The sequence below is a fragment of the Tamandua tetradactyla genome, chromosome 4, assembly GCF_023851605.1.
Source record: "Tamandua tetradactyla isolate mTamTet1 chromosome 4, mTamTet1.pri, whole genome shotgun sequence".
Taxonomy (NCBI): Eukaryota; Metazoa; Chordata; class Mammalia; order Pilosa; family Myrmecophagidae; genus Tamandua; species Tamandua tetradactyla.
Genome location: NC_135330.1, coordinates 136948843 through 136968672, shown reverse-complemented (window position 1 = coordinate 136968672; position 19830 = coordinate 136948843). Strand labels below are relative to the sequence as shown.

General features: G+C 33.1%; 1 protein-coding gene across 1 annotated transcript in view; it reads left to right on the top strand.

Moving 5' to 3' along the window:
* Positions 1-19830, top strand: part of KLHL1 (kelch like family member 1) — a 462919-nt gene that overhangs the window by 122917 nt on the left and 320172 nt on the right. Inside the window, exon 2 of the mRNA XM_077155842.1 lies at positions 13500-13682. Coding sequence (XP_077011957.1) covers positions 13500-13682 — 183 coding nt within the window. The remainder of the gene's footprint in view (positions 1-13499; positions 13683-19830) is intronic.

Below are 19830 nucleotides of genomic sequence, written 5' to 3'. Positions count from 1 at the left end.
AACAAACAAACAAAAAGGTGATTCCTAAGTAACGGATTTTTGATGTTCCATTTCTTACTGGCAAGGAGACTGTATTTCCCAATTATGTGAGGCTCTCAAAATCCCATTTTGGTGATCTTGACCTATCATTTCAGGTATCAATTACTGTTACCAGAAAGGGTCTTGTCATGGAATGAATTTACACAGATGTTTCAAATGAAGACATTTTAATAAAGACACTACTTACCTAGGTGTTAGGAGTGTTATGGGAACAAAAAGAATTATAAGACTGAAGCATCCAGACAAGCAAAGGTGGAATTCATTGTCACTCCTAAGCCTGAATGGACAATGGGAAGAGATAATGCCAGAACCCAGAGACAGCTGTGCCATGGAGAATGGGTGGGATGAGACCATGGATATGTGGAGATAATTACCACATTAGGAATGAGATGGGAAAAATGATAAACTGACCTCTCTCACATTCATCATTTATGTCGCTCTCTACTTTTCATTTTCTGAATTCTAAATGAAGGTAGCTATAAGGGATGATGGAGGTGATGAAGGTGATGGAATCAGGCTCACTCCTGGGAACTAAGCAGGGTAGAGGGGTGGAATGTGAATCTGGTCCAGGGTGGGAAGGGAAACAGAGAGACCAACAAATAAACAAACAGAACCTTAAATATCTTTAAAAATGTTTCTCATTCTCAAAATCTCCCTATCAAAATCAATGTGGTTAGTTCATTCAATATAATATATTACATATACAGGTAAATATACAGGGGCAGTTGCAACTAAAAATGGGTAGACCCATATATGGGAGTTTAATTTTATGTGGAATAATTAAAACTAATTCATATGATTAGAAAAATATAATTCAGCCGAGTTAATGACATCTTCAGTAAGTCATATTTTTTCTCTCTGCCTCTGTAGCATATTTATCTAATAAGAATAAAATCATTCTTTTTTTAATGTTTTATATGCGTTTCTATATTAAAGAGTTCATTTCACCTCTAACTGACAATTGTCTAGCAATGGTGAAGTAGCAAGAAGAGCCTTAGCATGAGAATGAAGAAATCTATGATATTCTTGGCCCTCTCCCACTAATACATTTGTGTTTTTTGGCCAGTTTCTTTACCTTTTTGGGATAATGAAGTGAAACAGGGAGAAAAAAGTCTATATTCAGAAAGCTAGACTTGAATTCCAACCTCATTATTTTCCAGTTCTGTGGTCCATAGGGATTTTCTTGGCCTTTCTGAATTTTGGTCTCCTCATTTATTAAGTCAGAATTTGTGAATTGGAATATCCTGCACATCCACTAAGTTTCAGCTAAAATAAATTTTCCTCCACTGAGTCTTTCTTCCATTTCCTCAACATATATGCAGACTCAGGTGATTCCACTTCTTCTCTTAAGTCAGAGTACAGAATATTATTCTATTATTATAGCACTTATCCCTCTTTTAGAAACTATTTCTCTCCTTCAAACTACTCGTTACTCTGGGTTGTTCAAAAAACAGATTTTGCTGAATTCATCTTTGTCTCTCTTGTTCCCAGAAAAGCAGCCCTGATAGTAGGCTTTCAATAAATGTGTGCTGAACTAAATAGTGAACGAATTATTGAAAAAGCAAATGAATTAATATGTATGACATAAAGCTTTTTAAATTGTAAAATACTATATAAATGAATACTCAGAAGTAAAATGAAGTGTTTGAATGAATCTAAGGTTCCTGGCTATGCTGCTTTACAACTGTTTTGTACCCCAGAAAACCATGTTCTTTGAACCTCATTTGATATTGTTGGGTGGTATCATTCTGATTAAGTTGTTCCCATGCAGATATGACCCACCCAATTGTGGCGGGACCTTTTGATTAGGTGTTTTCAGTGGAGATGTATCTCTTCCCATTCAAGTTGGGTCGCATATAGGAGCCCTTTAAAAGAGAACCATTTTGGAAAAAGCTTCAGTGCTGACAGAATTCACATGAAACCCAGACATCTGAAGATACAGAAGAAAAATGCCCCCAGGGAAGCTGTTTGAAATGAAAAGATAAAGACCACAGCAGACACCAGCCGTGTGCCTTCCCAGCTGAAAGAGGTGTTCTGGACCCATTGGTCTTCCTTTGGAGTTAAGGTTTCTTTCTCTGGGTTTGGACATTTTTATAGGCTTAGAACTGTAAACTTGTAATTAATAAATTCCCTTTATAATTGTCAGTCGATTTGTTACATTGCTTTCCAGTAGTTTTAGCAAGCCCAAACACTGACCCAGCCACGTAATAAGTTTGTTTAGGTCAGTGAATTTTGAACTTGATCCTGCATCAGAATCTGTCAGGGCCTGATAAAGTGCAGGCTGCTGTAACCCATTCTTACTTTCTTACATAGTAGGTCTCAGGTAGTGTCCGATAATTTACATTTCCAACAAGTTCACAGGTGATGTTGATACTACTGGTAAAGGGACTATATATATTTTTGGGGGTGGAGAGGGGATTTATATTTTGAAAGCCACAGCTCTAGTATCAACAAAAATGTGTGCAAAAAAAAGTTAAATACTATGTTGTTATCCATGTGCAGTTTCTGCTTTCATCCAGGTAAGGAAACAAAATATATCACTTAAAAATCATATTTGTTTGTGTCAAGCTTGAGATGTAGAGGAAGAAAGAGCTAAAACTGCTTTAAAGACTAGAATGGAAAGATGAATGAAGGGATTATTTAAGTTAAAGTTTGAAAACTGGAAGAATTTAGAATATCTGGGGTTTGCTTTTTGTTTTTGCGAGTTGCTACTGCTATTTTTATTCTTGTGTGTTGCCCTACATTAAAGATGGAAAATGGAATTAGATTCTTCTTTTTCCTGTTATTTTTCAAATTTTGTTCTGGTTTACAATTTTATTTAAAGAAAAAACTGAATACTTGAATTTGCAAATAAAACACATTCATTGTGCTTAAGTTTGTCAGTACCTGGTGTTCCTTTTTGGTGTATCTTTTCATAGTAATTTCATTTCATTACAGTATATTGTAAATTTTTCAGCTGAAGGCGTCTGTATCTACAGATATCTTTAACTCTCTTTCACTTACCTATCTATTTATCTGTCATCTACCTGTCTATCATCTATCCATTTATCTATCATCTATCATTCTAGTCTACCTCTGCGTTTATTCTATGATTTCATTTATATAAATGAATAAATAAATTCACAAACAAGCAAAAGAAATTAGACAATGTTTATCTTTAGATAGAAGAATAATGGGGAAAGGGAAGTTTTAGTGGGCTGGTAATACCTTATTGATTGTTTGATTGGTTTGTTTATAACCAGTTTATGATTATGTGGATGCATTTACTTTATGATACTTCACAAGGAAGACTTTTTACTTTTCTAGACAAAAGTTTAATCATGTTTATTGAATAGCTGAAAATGTAAGTAAAAACCACTCATTTCATTAATATTTTCCAATATCAGTCTGCAAGGCTCTGCCTAGTTCATTTCTCCAAAGTAATTGCTACAAGAAAATATTTTCCCTTTTGTTTTTGTATCAAAGCAAACTAATTACAGCAATATTCATAGCTCTAAGAGATTCTGATTCTGATTTTCAAAGAAAGTAACTGCTGTTTTAATCTTATTAGAAAAACAGATGTGGCACTGTGGGTTTCATTACTATTTTTGTTGAAGTCAGGATATGAATGTAAAATTAGAATAGAACAAAGATATGTCATTTCTAGTAAGCATTAAATGATCTTAAATGAATATGGTACCATGAATAATTTAAAACTATATTTTAAATAGTTCTGTGACCAGTTTTATATGTATATATATATACACATTTCATTATAATTTATTTTCTAGGAAGCTCAGCTCTTTCTCTTAAATATTATTTACTATAACTGACATAATACAAAAACCTCTTTACTACTATAAAAAGATCATTGCTAAACACTATGATAATTGCTGACTAGAATGTCATCAATAGGTGAATCTTAATTTTCACAAATAATAACCATATCTAAATGATTAGTATATTTTACATATTAAGTATTTTGAAAATGACTTTGATTTCCTTTCCTTTTTTTTTTTTCCTTCTCCCAAAGCTAAGTCATTTTTAAGAATCTGGAGTTAGGAAAGCAGAATTGTGGTTGAGAAATTTTTTTATTGTTGTTTTAACTTTCTGGGCTGCTTAAAGCAAATACCAGGAAATGATTCAGCTTTAATGATGGGAATTTATCAACTTAGTTTTGAGGTTGAGAAAGTATCCAGGTCAAGGCATCAGCAAGTTAATAGTCTCATCCCAAAGACTGGCTGCCAGCAATCCTTGTGTTCTCTGCCACATGGCAGCATCTGCTGTCCTCTCTCTTCTCTTCCAGATGTCACTGTTTTCACCTGCTTGCTATCATGGCTTTCTCCCTGATGGAGCTTTAATCTCTTATAAAGGCCCCAGTAATAGGATTCAGAACTATCCTGAGAGAGTGGGTCACACCTCAACTGAAATAACCTCATCAATCATGTCCTATTTACAATGGTTTCACATCTGCAAGTATGGATTAGATTTAAGAATATGTGTTTCTGCAATTATATACAGCTTCAAACCACCACACTCTACCCTCTTGAACCCCAAAAGACATGTTCTTTCCACACACAAAATACATTTATTCCATCACAATATCCCAAAAACTTTAAGTAATTTCAGTAATAATACTAAGTACAAACTCTCATCAAAATGTGTTTTGAATGTGGTCTCTCCTGGGGCACAATTCCCCTCCCTCAGTGGACCTATGAAACCTAAAGAACAAGTTTTCTGTTTCCTATATAAAATGAAGTGGGAAGCATAAGATAAACCTCCCCATTTCCACAGGAGAATTTGGAAGGAAATAAGGATAATGGGTGCCAAGTAATTCCAAATCTCTGCAGGGCACACTCCATTATATTTTGAGATCTGAGAGTCATCTTTGGAATGATGTTTTGTCCTCCAAGCCTGATAGAGAAGCAGCCCCACCCTTTCCAAGTGTTTAACAGCAGCATTGCTCTCCCCAAACACTGGGGTGAAGGCTCCACCATCTCCAATCATAGAGACAGAGGGCAGGCTCTTCTTGAAGACTGAGCACATGCTCCACCCTCATCAAACTTTGGTGTGGTGTCCAGACTCTATGCAATCTCCAGGTCACAGCTGCCACCCTCTGAGAACAATGGGATCTTCCTGAACAACAGCGTAGAAAGATTGCTTTATCTAAGTGCTGGGGCATTGTTAACATTTCAACACACATGGGTTAGCCCAATCTCTTGGTCTGAGAAAATATTTTCCATCTAGACTTCAGTTTCAATGGTTCTGCCTTTAAAGTGAATTTTCCTTCCATGTGTCCCTTTTAATCCAGACTGGGAATGTTTCTGTTCATACAGATATCTCAAAAATCTTGCTAGTTTTGCATGTACTTCACAGGGGTCCAAACCATCGGACAGTAGGACTTTCCATAGATCCTTCCTAGATAGCTGCACCTCCAGTCCTGACTTGCACTGAACTGGCTGACTGGATCCATGTTCAGTTAAACCCTCACATGGAGCATCTTCTCCGGGGACTCAATTTCCAGAAGCTCAGAATTTTCCAAACTAGCAATTTCTGGTTCATTTTTACCCCAGAATTCATTTCTTAGCTTTTATTTCACATTTTAGTACAAGGTACAAGGAAAAATTAGGCTGTAATTTCTACACTTAGCTTGGAGGTCCCCACAGTTACATAGTCAAGCCCATCAATCTCAAATTAGAACTTCCATCTGACATCAGAACTCAATTTGTCCAAGCTCTCTGCCATTTCAAAACAAGGATCACCCTTTTTTACTAGTTTTCAATAATGCATTCATCTTTTCTGTCTAAGGCCTTGCCAGAAGTACCTTTAGGCCTCATTTCTACCAAGAGTCTTTTCAAAGCAATCTAAATCTTTTCTATCAAACAGCCCACAATTCTTCCAGCTACTATGCATCACCCAATCCCAAAGCTGTTTCCGTTGTTTGATATTTGCAATAGCAGCATCCCACTCTCCTAGTACCAAAATCTGCTTTAGTTTCCTAAGCTGGTTAAAGCAAATGCCATGAAATTGTTTGGTTTGAACTATGGGGATTTATTTTATTATTTTACAGTTTTGAGGTGGATAAAATGTCCAAATCAAGGCATCATCAAGGCAATGCTTTCTTCTTGAAAATCAGCTGTCAGTGATCCTAGGATCCTCTGCCACATGGAAAGGCTGTGGTGGTATCTGCTGTTTCTTTTTCACTTCTCTTCTGGGTTTCATTGATTTCAGCTTCTTGCTTCTGTAGCTTTCTCTCTCTGTCTGAATTTCATTCTCTTCTAAAGTCTCCCAGTAATGGAATTAAGACCTACCCTGAATAAACTGGGTCATATCTTATCTAAATAACCTCATATAAAGGTTCTTCTTACAATGAGTTTACATCCACAGGAATGGATTAGATTTAAGAATGTATTTGCTCAGGTGCATACAGTGTTGAATGACAACAAATACATTCAGACAACACTCAAAATGTGTTACAAGACATCAAAAATATCTGATTTTCATAATTGGAAATACACTATTCACTGATACTCCAAAGAAATAAAACAAGTAGCTAAATATAATTACAATAAAATCCTAAATGTATGGCAATTATGTGCTAAAGTAGGATTGGTTTTGTATGGTAAGATACAAATAACTATAGCAAGAGTCATTTTAATTTTAAAATCTTACAATGAATGGAAGATTTTGGTAAAAAAGACCATCAGTGGGGTTCATAGGTGTTAAATTAAGTAACCACTCATTTATCAATTACCAACTACATTGCACATTGGAAAAACTTTCAGAAATGTACAGCATTTGCTATGATCAGAATTTCCCTCTGAAAAGTTGACTTTTCCCAGGTTTCTCCTCTTTTTATTCAGGATTTATATGATTTAATTTTGATTTATTTCTTAACTATCCTCAACCTACTCTTCAACTGCAATTTTCTTTATTATGATTTTAAAGTTCTTGAAAATATTTTAATTAAGTCAATTTTATGTTTGTATATTAAAAAAATACTTCAATAAAAAACCAGTACATCTATAGATTACACATTTTAAAGACTAAGAGGAACATACCAAATGTATTATTTATGCTTCATATGATTGTTATTAAAAGTAGATTTACTTTTTTCAATACACATGCACTGTACTGATGAGTACTTGATTCATGCATGTATTGTTTTTATTTCACAAATACTGTTGGTCACATCAACATTTGGCATTTCCTTGGAAACAGCTTTGATTACAAAGCACTTTCAAATATATAACTCATCTAATTTTTCTTAATTATGTATGTAAATAAGTATGTATAGTATTTATTTGAGTAGTTGCAGGTTTATAGAAAATCATGCAGAAAATACACTTCTATATCCTGCAACCCCTCACACATGAGGTTTTCCCAATTATTTACATCTTCCATTTCTTTGGGGTTTACTGTTTGTAATGTAGAATTCTATGATATTTTGAAAATTTTTGAAATATCTATCACTATTTATACTACTATATATTTTATATTTTTATAATGTATTATAATATATATTTTATATAATAATATTATATTATATTACTATTTTATAATATATTAGTATTATATTATATATTTTATATAATAATAAAATACTATTAACATATAATCTAAAATTTTCCCTTTAACCACATTCAAATATATATATATATATATATATATATATATATATATATATAATTCAGTGGTATTAGTTTTATTCACAATATCATGCCACCATCACAACCATCCAGTACCAAAATGTTTCCATCACCCCAAACAGAAACTCTGTACCAATTTTGCATTAACTCCCCATTCCTTACCTCCATGTCAGCCCCTGATAACCTGTATTCTAGTTTCTTCACTCAGTGAATTTGCTTATCCTAACAATTTGATATAATGAGTTCATACAATATTTTTCCTCTTCTGTCTTGCTTGTTTCACTCAACATGATGTCTTTAAGGTTCATTCACATTGTCACATGTATCAAAATTTCATTCCTTTTTATGGTTGAATAGTGTTCCATGGTATGTCTATAATATATTTTGCTTATCATTCATCCATAGATGGACACTTTGGCTGCTTCTATCTTTTGGAAATTGTGAATAAAGCCACTGTGAACATAAGAGTTCAAATATCTGTTTGAGTCCCTGTTTTCAGTCTTTGGGGTATAAACCTAGAAGTGGGATTTCTGGGATTGTCAGGTCATATGGTAATTATATGATTTCTGAGGAACTGCTAAACTGCTTCTGACAGTGGCTGCACAATTTTACATTCCTACCAATAGTGGGTGGGTTTTAGTTCTTCACATCCTTTCCAACACTTGTAATTTTCCATTTTTTAAATAGTAGCCTGTCTAGTGGGTATGCAATGGCACCTCGTGGTTTTAATTTATATTTCCTTAAAAGCTAATGATATTAAAGATCTTTCCATATACTTATTGCCTACTTACATACCTTCTTTGGATAAATGCCCATTTACATTTTTTGCCCTTTTTTTTTTTTCTTTAACATGAGCAGTCACCAGGAATCGAACCTGGGTCTCTGGCAAAGAATTCTGGAATGCTGCCACTGAGCCACAGTCTCACCACCCATAAATTTTTTGCCCGTGTTTAAATTGGTTTCTTTGTCTTTTATGTTGTTTTAGAGCTTTAGGATTTTGTCATGTATAAGCATGTAGGTGGGGTTCTTAAAGCGCTATTTGTTAAATTAATTAGTAAAGCTATATAGTATAGTGGTAAGAAGAAAGATAAAATAATGAACCTTAGCTTATAATTCACTGGTTCTCTGATGTGAAAAGTCCTTAAATCTCATCCTGAATGAAAGGTCTTGGACAGGGAATCTTAGCATGCTATGAGGAAATGTGCAAACACCATGTTAGTGACTTTATAAGGAAGAAATCGAGTTAAACCAACCTAATCATCTCTATGACCGATTGACTGACCTTCAAGAAAAGTGACTGATTTTCAGATATAATATAGAAGAGATTCAATGCATGAAACCTTTTAGAAAAAAAAAATCTGAAAGTGAAATTGAGTTTTGAAAAATAGTTACGGAGCCTAGTTTCTTCTTTTTTCTTTTGTGGCACATTCTATCAAAAAATATACAAATACTTCAGAAAAGTCCCAGGTCTCCGTCATACAAAGATGGTTAGGGTATGTAGATTTGAAATTAGGCAATAATTAGCTTTTTTGAGTTTCAGAAAATCCTGCCACCTTCTATGCTCATTTTTCATCTGTTTTATTTCTGTGTTACTGAACTCTAAATTGTATTTTTCTCTCTTTCACTGTTTTTCTTCAATGTTGCATCCATCAAAACTTGGGTGATTTCAAGATAAAGTTTATTAAATTGTTTTCTTGGTAACTTTTCCTGAACCATGAAATTCCTAGTGGAGAGTGAAGCTTCCTGCCCCAAATATTTATCTTGTCGGTAGTAAAAATAGGATCTGAGCCTTTATCTTCAGCCCTCTTTAATATAATATGGGACCATTTTGTGGAGATACCCTAATATCTTGACATTTTATACCTATTCAGGTAATCTGGGCACTAGTTCAGAAACATCGGGATCTCTTCTAAGTAGTTTTGAGCTATTTGGCATTCTAATCCTGACTTGATTTTCCTCAGTTACCTGACAACCAGTAACAATATATTTGTTCTAGATTAAAGAAATGGGCCCCACAGGGTATTATGTGACCTTTCTGTTCAGTATGTTCAAATGTAGAAAGAAGCTGTTATTCCTGCTACATTTATGAGAGCTCAATCTTCTAAAATAAATGCTGGGAAATAACAATACTCTAGGATTTAATTTGCAAACTTTTTTTTTAAACATTTATAAAGAAAAGAAAGAAAAGGCAAAGATTTTCAAACTTCACTTCAATAAGAGGTTACAGAATAAATATTATAGCTTGTGATGGGTTACCATTCCATTATTTCAGATTTTTCCTTTAATCTGCTCCAAAATACTGGAGGCTAAAGAAATATGTGTGTATATATACATATATATATATATATATTATGTGTATATATGTATATATATATTATGTGTGTGTATATATATATAATTTATATTTACAAAAAAGAAATGTTTCAAAGTACATCATGACAATTAGTTTTAGAATAGGTTTCAACATTGTAATTTGTAAACTTTTAAATGCAAACTTGCCTAGAACAAATTTATGTTTCAGCAAAATTTATATTAGTTTCAAATCTTTAAAGGAAAACATGCAAAGTGTGATGAAATTAGCCATAATGTGTATAAAAATATTGTGGAATGTGAATTTAATGGATTTTGATTTGTAAATGTGTGTGTAGATATTTCAAGAACTTTATAACAGCCAAACACATCTGGGTATGATAACAATGGTATTTTTTTTCTAACTCTAATGGGCTTTATTCATTTTTTCCTTGCTTACATTGCACTTGGTTGTCCTCTGAAAAAAAATGATAGAAATAGAAAGAACCGATCTCATTTCCGATCTCAAGTAGGAAATGTTTTCAATTAAATATGATGTTTGCTACGTGAATATGTTAGGTACCTTTATGTGATTAAAATGCATGCCTTGATTGAGTCCAATTTATTTAGTGTGCATGAAACTTTTAAAATATTTTTGTACTTTTTTGTTAGCATTTTATTTGGGACTTTTGAACTATGTTTAAGAGAGAAGATGGCCTATGTTTTTCCTTTCTTGAGACATCCGTGTCATGTTTTGTATTAGTGTTACATTTGCCTTATTAAATGAATTGGGAGTGTTTTTTTAATTGTCTAGCAACCTCTAAGAAGGTCATTTATTCCTTGCTTCCCATTGGTTTTACTCTGATATATAATTCTTTTTGTATTTTATCATAGGGTTTATAATGGATCTTGAAATTTAATTTTTATCAAATTAAAAGATAAATTCTTGGTCATTATTTCTTCTGACATTGCTTTTGCCTTGTTCTCTCTCCGTCTTATAACTAACTATAAGTAGATAATATAACTTTTTACCATGTCTTGGATGTTTCTGATACTTTTTTTTAAAAATCTTTTTTCTCTTAAGTAAATTAGTTTGGATATTTTCTATTAATTTATTTTTCAGACCATTACATTTCTCTTTACCTGCATCCATTCAGCCAGTTAAATTCATTTATAGAAATTTTTGCTCAATTATTGTGTTTTTTTATTAAGTTCTATTTAATTTTTTTATAGAACTTTACGTTCTAGTAAAATTCTCTGGCTTGTCATCTCTATTTAACATCAGTGACAGTTAATTTCACATATAATAAATGACTAAATGGGATCCATATATTAAAAGATATCTGTGGGGTGGGCAATGGTGGCTCAGTGGCAGACTTCTCGCCTGCTATGGTGCCTATGTCAGGAAAAAAACAAAGATAGCTGTGGCATTTGGGAGTCTTTATTATTGACTATTTTTTTCTCTAGATCCTAACTTTTTTTTTTTTTAATATCAGGCATTACATGTTCTATATATAGAGAAACATAGGGTCTCTGGGTAAGGTTATCTTCTAAAGAAGATTTTTTTGACTTTTTGAATGCACTTAGATTAGAAGAGCACCGTCATACAATAGGAATTTCACTGAGTCAAGTCTAGGTTTCAGGCTTTGTAATACTGGTCTGTTTCCAGTTCCCAGCACTCCTGGAATGCATTTTTTGCACAACTCTGTTTAACTTCTGAGTCTCATATAAGCCTCTTTCTGCTTCTCTAGCATTTGCAGAGCGAGAGCTGCCATATGGTACATGGAGCGCAAGGCCAGGTGCAACAGGAACTTTCAAGTGATGACTTTACTCCTTATACAGCACCAAGGGCTAAAACAGCAGAATATCATAACACGGAGGTCTCCTGGGGACCCTAACTTTTGGGGTCAGGTTGTACTGCCCCAGGGCGGTGGGGTATTATACATACTATGGGGCGGGCGTCCTGCCACTGAGCAAAAAGCAGCCTCTGTCCATAGTTCCTGCCCTTTTAAGCAACTGATACCACTTATTTCTGGTTTGGGGCTCAAGATTCAGTCAGACCATTCTATTAGAGGTAATGTCACCTCTGGAGGGCAGAATGGAAACATATTGACGCATCTGCACAAAACAGAAAAGGAAGAGAGGGAGGCAGGTGAGGATTGAGGGATGTCAGCCAGGAGTGTCTGTGACTTTGCCAGCAGCATTGCTCAGGAATCAACAAATGCTTCTGAGGGAAAAGTGGCCACACATGACAAGTCGTAATTACGTGAGCTTTCTTCTGTTTTGGGGGATCTTTACCTTGGAGTTTGGACTGCTCTCACAGCCCAGAATTCCAGTATCTGTATTCCCTTCAAAGCCCTGTGATACTGCCAGTAGTAGTGATGAGCTGTCACATTTTGCTCAGCTTCTCAGATTTTCGCCTTAGGTTCCTAATAATTAGGGGATAACTTGTCATGGAAGGAAAAGCAGTGTACAATTTTTGAAATGATTTAAACGAGTTTACTTTTACTCTAGGATGTTGGTTCTTCAAGTTTTGGCTGCTTAATCACTGATAACTTCAAATGGTTATTTTGATATATGAAACTTTTCTTGCATTCTTGGTGAGCAGCTTGGTCTACTAAAAAATTATTCTATTGTAACTGGAAGCAAAATTCTGAATATTATCTTCTATTATAGAATAGATAAATATCTGTTCTAAGATATTGATGTTTCTTGAAATAAGCTATTTCATTTTTTACTTTTGTGTATCTAATTCACTTTCATTTTTAAGTTGTTTTAAAACTTTATCATCAGGCTACTTGATTGGGTGCATGGGACATATCTAGCACTTAAGTATATTGAGTCCTAATTTCTCCTTGATGAAGTAAGGTATTAAAATATCTTAGTGTTTTGAAACCATCTATTACATTAATAGATTGAATAACCAAATTAAATATCATGGATTTTAAACTCTGTTACATATATTTATTAGTGGTTAAAATATTTGTACTGAGTTAGTTCATTGTTTTTGTTTAATAAGTTGACTACTGAATATGAAGATGAACAATTTTCTTTTAAATTTATTTTCAATGTAATTTACAAACCATTTTTCTTATTTTTCAAAACAAGAAGCCATTGCTTCTATGATGAAACATTTAGAACACATCCCAAGAATCATAATTATTTAGAATGGCATAATTAAATTAGTTACTTCAATATCAAGTAGCTGAAACTCACATTTCATTAGTCATCAATTTTAGAAAATCTATGTTTATAACTTACAATTTCTGTCACTTTTTCAGGTTTAGTAATTAACATGTCTTAATAAATATAGACAGTCCATGTAGTTTTTCTGTTAAGCCAATAAAAAAAGATAATTTACAACCCATTCATTGTTTCACAGTTCAAATCATTTAACCCAAATTCGATTTTCCTGACTTTTATTAACAATGATGAAAATAAGACAGATGCATTGGTTTTCTCTTTCAAATTCTAAAAATCTGGGTATAGGTCTGGACCATTAGTGGCACTTTGTGAACACCATATATCTTTTGTGGTTCATAGGCTGTCAGCAACCAGCCATCCGCTGACACCTCAAAGTGACATGGACTCCAGTAGCTCTGAAGAATTCTATCAGGCCATTCACCATGCTGAGCAAACCTTCAGGAAGATGGAAAGTTACCTGAAGCAACAGCAACTCTGTGACGTTATCTTGATTGTTGGGAACCGAAAGATACCTGCACATAGGTATAGTACTCTTTATTGGAAATATGCATTTATTTGTTTACAAGTGATGGACTGTAATTGTAGGATATTCTACTATTAATGCAGAATTAAGCATCTGCATTTCTAAGGGAGCTTGGGTCTTATTTTTCTTTCTCTTTTTTTTGGGGGGGTGAGTTGATGCTACTTTAAGTAGTTAATCTTTTTAGGAATAAAGTACAAATAAATAGTATAAAAATAATTCTTCTTACAACTTGGCATGATACCTATGGAGAAAAAGTACTCTATTGAACTTGACTTATAGTCATAGAAATGGAAACTAATGATAATTTAGGAAGATATATATTTGCCTAACATCTGAAACAAGATATGTTTTTCTGTCAATTTTTAAAGAAAATTAGTTTCATTTGAATGTATATTATTTACTTCAAGTAGGAAATCAATTTGCATCTTTGTTTTGCTTTTATTAAAAACTATAAAATTTATGATGCTGTTAATATTATGCTTAAGGCCCAATGTTTCTGAAAGCTGACAAACTTTAAAATATCCCCTATATATATATGATTTAATTGCAAAGTCAAATTAAGTAACATCTGATTTTGTGTCATATTGATAAGCAATCAGTATCTTTCTGAAAATTATTAAATCTGATGTTGAATTTTACCCTCATCTTTCTAATTTATTTCTTAATATTAAAGTGAGAAATAATTTTATTTTATGTTAATTTGGATACTTATTTTAAATAGTTGAATATATATGCAAACAACTATAGGCCACCTTGAAGTATGTCATGTACAATACTACTAATGAATTAAAAGGAAGGATAGAAAAAATAAGAAGGAAGGCTAGATTATCTAAGTATAAAATGTTTTCAATGTCTTCTTTTACCTGTAATTTTAAACTTAAATGGTATTATCTGAATAATGTACATGCGCTTAAGTGTGAACTATTAAAAGGAAGACAGAAAAATATGGTCCATGTCTACAATGGGAGAAAAATTAAGATGTGAACATTGAATTTGAGTGCATATACTGGAAATTCATAGGAGGGAAATTTGACATTGAATAACTAATGTGGAGTTGGAATTTAGGATGAATTTATTTGGTCAATCTGTCAGCTAACTGAGGAAAATTCTAGCAGTATATAATTCACATTCAGTTTTCAAATGTTACTATGAGAATTGCAAGAAAGCAATTAACACAACTAAACATATTATAGAGTAAAATATTCAATATCATATGTTTGACAAAAAAGGAAATTATTCTAAACTAGCATCTGCTCTTTTTTATTTTATTAGCAGTTTTATTTATTTCAAAATAAATTATAGCCTAAATTAGAGATAGAAATGTTTTTCTTTCTCATTTGAAGCAGTTTAACCAACATATTGACCAATTTTCCTACATTCATATTGTTCCACATATTTTTCTGTATTACTCTTTATCTAAATTACTGTTATTTTCTAAATAATGTGTTTGATTATGCAAATAGTTCTATAATAATCTGATTGACTAGGAAATAAGTTCAATTCATGGTTAAGATTAAGACATCTGAGAAATTTATTACTTATATATGCATTTTTTGAATTTTTAAATATTTAGTATATATTAAAACAGGCATTGATGGTCATCCACATTTCTTAAATGTGAAAAGGAGGATTTTATTTTCTTTTTTATCACGTCTACAATAATTCAAAAAGCATTTATATTTTTTACACTGTTATTAGATCTTTAGCGCTTTCTATTTTACAAGTAAATATACCCTTACAATTCAAAGTTGAACAATTTTGAACAAATATATATAAATATTTACGGAGTACTTGAGAAAGTCAAGCACTGTATTGGATAATTGCAGGCATATTTCATCTCCACATTTACACTTTTGTTCAATGAAACAACTGTCAATACATAGGCATTATTACCTCTTTGCTTACAGCAAATGATCATTTTAACAATAGTAGTGAAATTAATGGATTTTAAAATTATTCTCTTATATTTAGGATAGAGCTGAGTGTTGTCTTTGAGCATAATATGTATGATGATGCAGTAAAACATGTGGAAGTATTATAATCATTTCAAACAATGAAAAGATAATTTATTGTAGAATGTATTGCTCTTTCATGAAAGACAATGAAGCTGCTATCATAAGATCATACATATTTAATTTCATATTAATTATTTCATTATGCAAAATAAAATAAAATTTAACAAATTATTTACATATAGAGGACTCTTTATAAAATTATGTGATCATTATATTATGTATAAGATTTTAAGCTGTTGTAGGTCACAACTATCAGTCCACTTATGAAATGCCCTGTGTATTTACATAGGCTAGGTAATAGCTAGGTATATTTTGAGTAGATAAGCTCTGAATGGCTATTAATACCTAAGGCCATGATACATTAATATATTTTTGCATGAAAAATAATCAAAATTCTGAACTCATCTCTGTTTGAGGTCCTCAGAGAAATCATAATATAAACACAGTCTTCTCACAATCAGTCCAGAATAATTGATTAGCAAGAAGTGAACCAAAACATTTGAAAGTAACTCCCTGAATTCCAAACATAGAGGATTATTTAATACATAGGCTACGTGTAATAAAGGATTCTAAATGCTGCAAATTAGACTGAAAAAAATCAATGTTAATAATTGGACAGTCAAATGCTCAATGGTGAAAGAATTAAAAAGCTTTCAGTGCCCAGTCTGTATAATGTACAAGTATATAATAAAATAGTATTCAGTTAGGAAAAGTTTATTTTTCCTCTTTAGTCATTAATAAGAGTAAATTAATTGGGCAGAAATACATGCAAAAGCTTAAATAACGTACCTATTCTGATTCAGAAACAATGCTATTTCTAATTTAATGTGCGAGAAACAGTCTGGAAGGATATACACCATGCTGTCAGCAAAGGTTGTTCCTGTGAGCAAAATGGAAGAATTAGCATATTTTAAAATATTAAACATATATATTATTTTAATTCTTCAGAACGAGCATGCACTAAATTTATGGATGAATTAAAACAGTAGTGAAAAGAATAATGATATTTAATGAAGGAAAGTATGATCTTGCTCCTTAGATCAAAACATGGATACTTCAAGATACTTTGTATGGTATTTTCAATCTTTGTCCATCTTTGGTAATTTATATATTTATTATCTTCATTTTTAAATAGCGCAATAGTGTCATATAAATAGTTGAGACTAAAATTTGTAATTGAAATGGTGTATCTAGTTCCACCTAAAATGTTTTAAATTCAGTGAAAGTGATTCCTTCCATAAGTAAATTAGATATTAATACCCAAGAAGAAACAAGTAGTATGGCTTCTCTGTGCTGAGGGAACATTTATTTATATAGACTAACTTTGATGGGAGAGGAATAATTTCTAACATTGTATTAAATCCAATGGTCACCTAAATCTTTCAACCAGCTTGACTGTATTATTTCATACCAATTTCAGAAAAAAAAAGTTAGAGAATCTGAAAAACAACTTTTTTTTTACTTTTAACCCATCATTTGGATGTCATGTTTAATGACTTGTTTATGGCTACTACTGATATTCAGCAGTACACAAGGCATCTCTCTTTCTATTAATTTAAATAATTGTTTATCGTATATCTACTGGTATTGATCTATGGCCTGTTGGTGATGCAAAAGGATATAAAACATGCAGTTTTTCCTCATGGAGTTTCCAGTCTACTAGGGGATGTAAGAATAACATATGAGTTATTAGGAAATTATAGTTGGAATTAACTGCGAACTAAAATAAATCTTTCTGATCCAGGTGCAAGAGAAAATCAAGTAAAGAAATGAGTAGCACATGATAGAGTATTCTAAAAAACTTTTCAGAGAAATTAACTTTGAGGTTAACCTAGCGGGAAAAAGTGAGTTTGCTATGTTAGACACAATACATGGAGGGAAAAAAAAATAGAGAACTAAAGAATTTACTTGTGTGAAATTGGTCGGATAATAGCTTGATGATAGCAGAGGAGTTTATATCAGGGAATAGTGGGAAATCAGGCTATAAAAGTAGGGCAAAAGGGACTATAGTAGACCTTGAAAACCAGTAAGAAGCTTGGATTCAAAATAGCATGTGATTAGCTGGCAAGGTGGGACAGAAATCCTAGAATGAGCTGAGACTCAGCATCAAGGGATTGAGAAAACCTTCTCAAACAAAAGGGGGAAGAATGAAATGAGGGAAAGGCTGAGAGATTCCAAACAAAGTCGAGAGGTTATCCTGGAGGTTATTCTTACGCATTAAGTAGATATCACCTTGTTATCCAAGAGGAAATGGAGAGGCTGGAGGGAACTGCCTGAAAATGTAGAGCTGTGTTCCAGTAGCCATGTTTCTTGAAGATGATTGTATAATGATATAGCTTTCACAGTGTGACTGTGTGATTGTGAAAACCTTGTGTCTGATGCTCCTTTTATCTACCTTATCAACAGATGAGTAAAACAAATGGAATAAAAAATAAATAATAGGGGGAACAAATGTTAAAATAAATTTAGATTGAAATGGTAGTGATCAATGAAAGGGAGTGGTAAGGGTTATAGTATTTATGAATTTTTTTCTGTTGTTTTTCTATTTCAGTTTCTGAATTGATACAAATGTTCTAAGAAATGATCATGATGATGAATATGCAACTATGTGATGATGTTGTGAATTACTGATTTTATGTAGAATGGTATGATCATAATAAAAAAAATAGTATGTGTTTAGAAGCTAGTGTAGGTCCTTGAGAATGGAGTAGCTTAAAATACATTCACTGTGGTAAGTGCTAGGTGTTATTTGAAGTGCATTGCACACATGAACTCATTTTGTCCTTTCCATTTGTAAAAAAATCTTATTTTCCCCATTTTATTTATATAATAGAAAACAAATGCCATGGAGAAATTTTTTAAAACTCATTCACGTTATGCATTTCAGTTAGTGGTGGAGCTCTTAGATGCCCGCTCAGGCAGTCTGACTATAGAAATAGTGTCTTTAACCACTGCAATAGTCTGGATACCTTAATTTAGAAAGGCAGCTTTGAAAAATGGCAGGCACAGTTATATAAAATGTCAAAGAGTGTCCCAGGAGAAACCAGTTAATGACCTGGGAAGCTGTTGGCAGTTGATCCAACTATGAAATGAGGACTGTATGAACATAGAGATGAGATGAACTGAGACATACTTAGAAGAAGAGTGTCACAGGTCAGACTTCCTAGACATAGAGCCTGAAACTAGAATTCATAATTGATTTAGAGTGTTCCCAGGAGAAAGGGAGGCAGGATGGAAAAGAGGAAGAAGCAATGAGCAACAATGAAAGGATGGAGTCTTAGCTGGAGACTTGCTTCTGCCTGGTCCCCTAAGATGCTCTGAAGCTTGAGTTCCTTCATAATTAGCCCTACCCTAAGGCAAGAGGGCAAGTATTTTATTCCCGGTTCCATTAAGTCATTGGTTGTGGGCTGACCCACAGGATAAGAGTTGGGGTCAGTGTCTTAGAGGTTGGGGGAAGAGGTTCGGGAGCAGGAACACATAAACTCCCAGGGAACAGCTTCCTTTGGGCCAAGCACAATTATCCAGAGGAAGGCTAGCTGGGGTCTGTCAACTGCAAACATCATCACTGCTGCGGACAAGGTTGTACCTTGTAAAAGAGGTCTCAGAGGGGCAACCTGAAACCTCAATACAAAAGGAGAGCTGGATTTTGTGTCATACTTGATGCAAACAATGAAGTATAAAGAAACTTAGGTGATGATTTCATAATTTCTCTCTGGAAGTTTAATTTATTGGTGGTGCACCTATTAGAAATGGGTAAATGTAAAGGAAAGAATATCTAAGAGGGAAGTTTTTTTTTTTGGTTTTTTTTTTGTTTTTTTTAAGTTAGTTTGTTTGTTTTTTGCATGGGCAGGCTCCAGGAATCGAACCAGGGTCTCCAGCTTGGCAGACAAGAATTCATGCCATCGAGTCACCGTTGCACTGCCCAGGAGGGAGATTTTGAGTTTGGTTTAGGGCGTATTCAAATGCCATTGGAATATCAGATGGGCATTTTCTACAGGCACACAAGATAACAAAGCTAAATTTGAAACCACTCGACAGTGATTATTAAAGCCATGTTCAAGTATGTTTCTGAATCAGTAAGTGGTGTTAAGGTAAAAAATTAGAAACCTGAGGGAAAATAAAAATCTTAGAA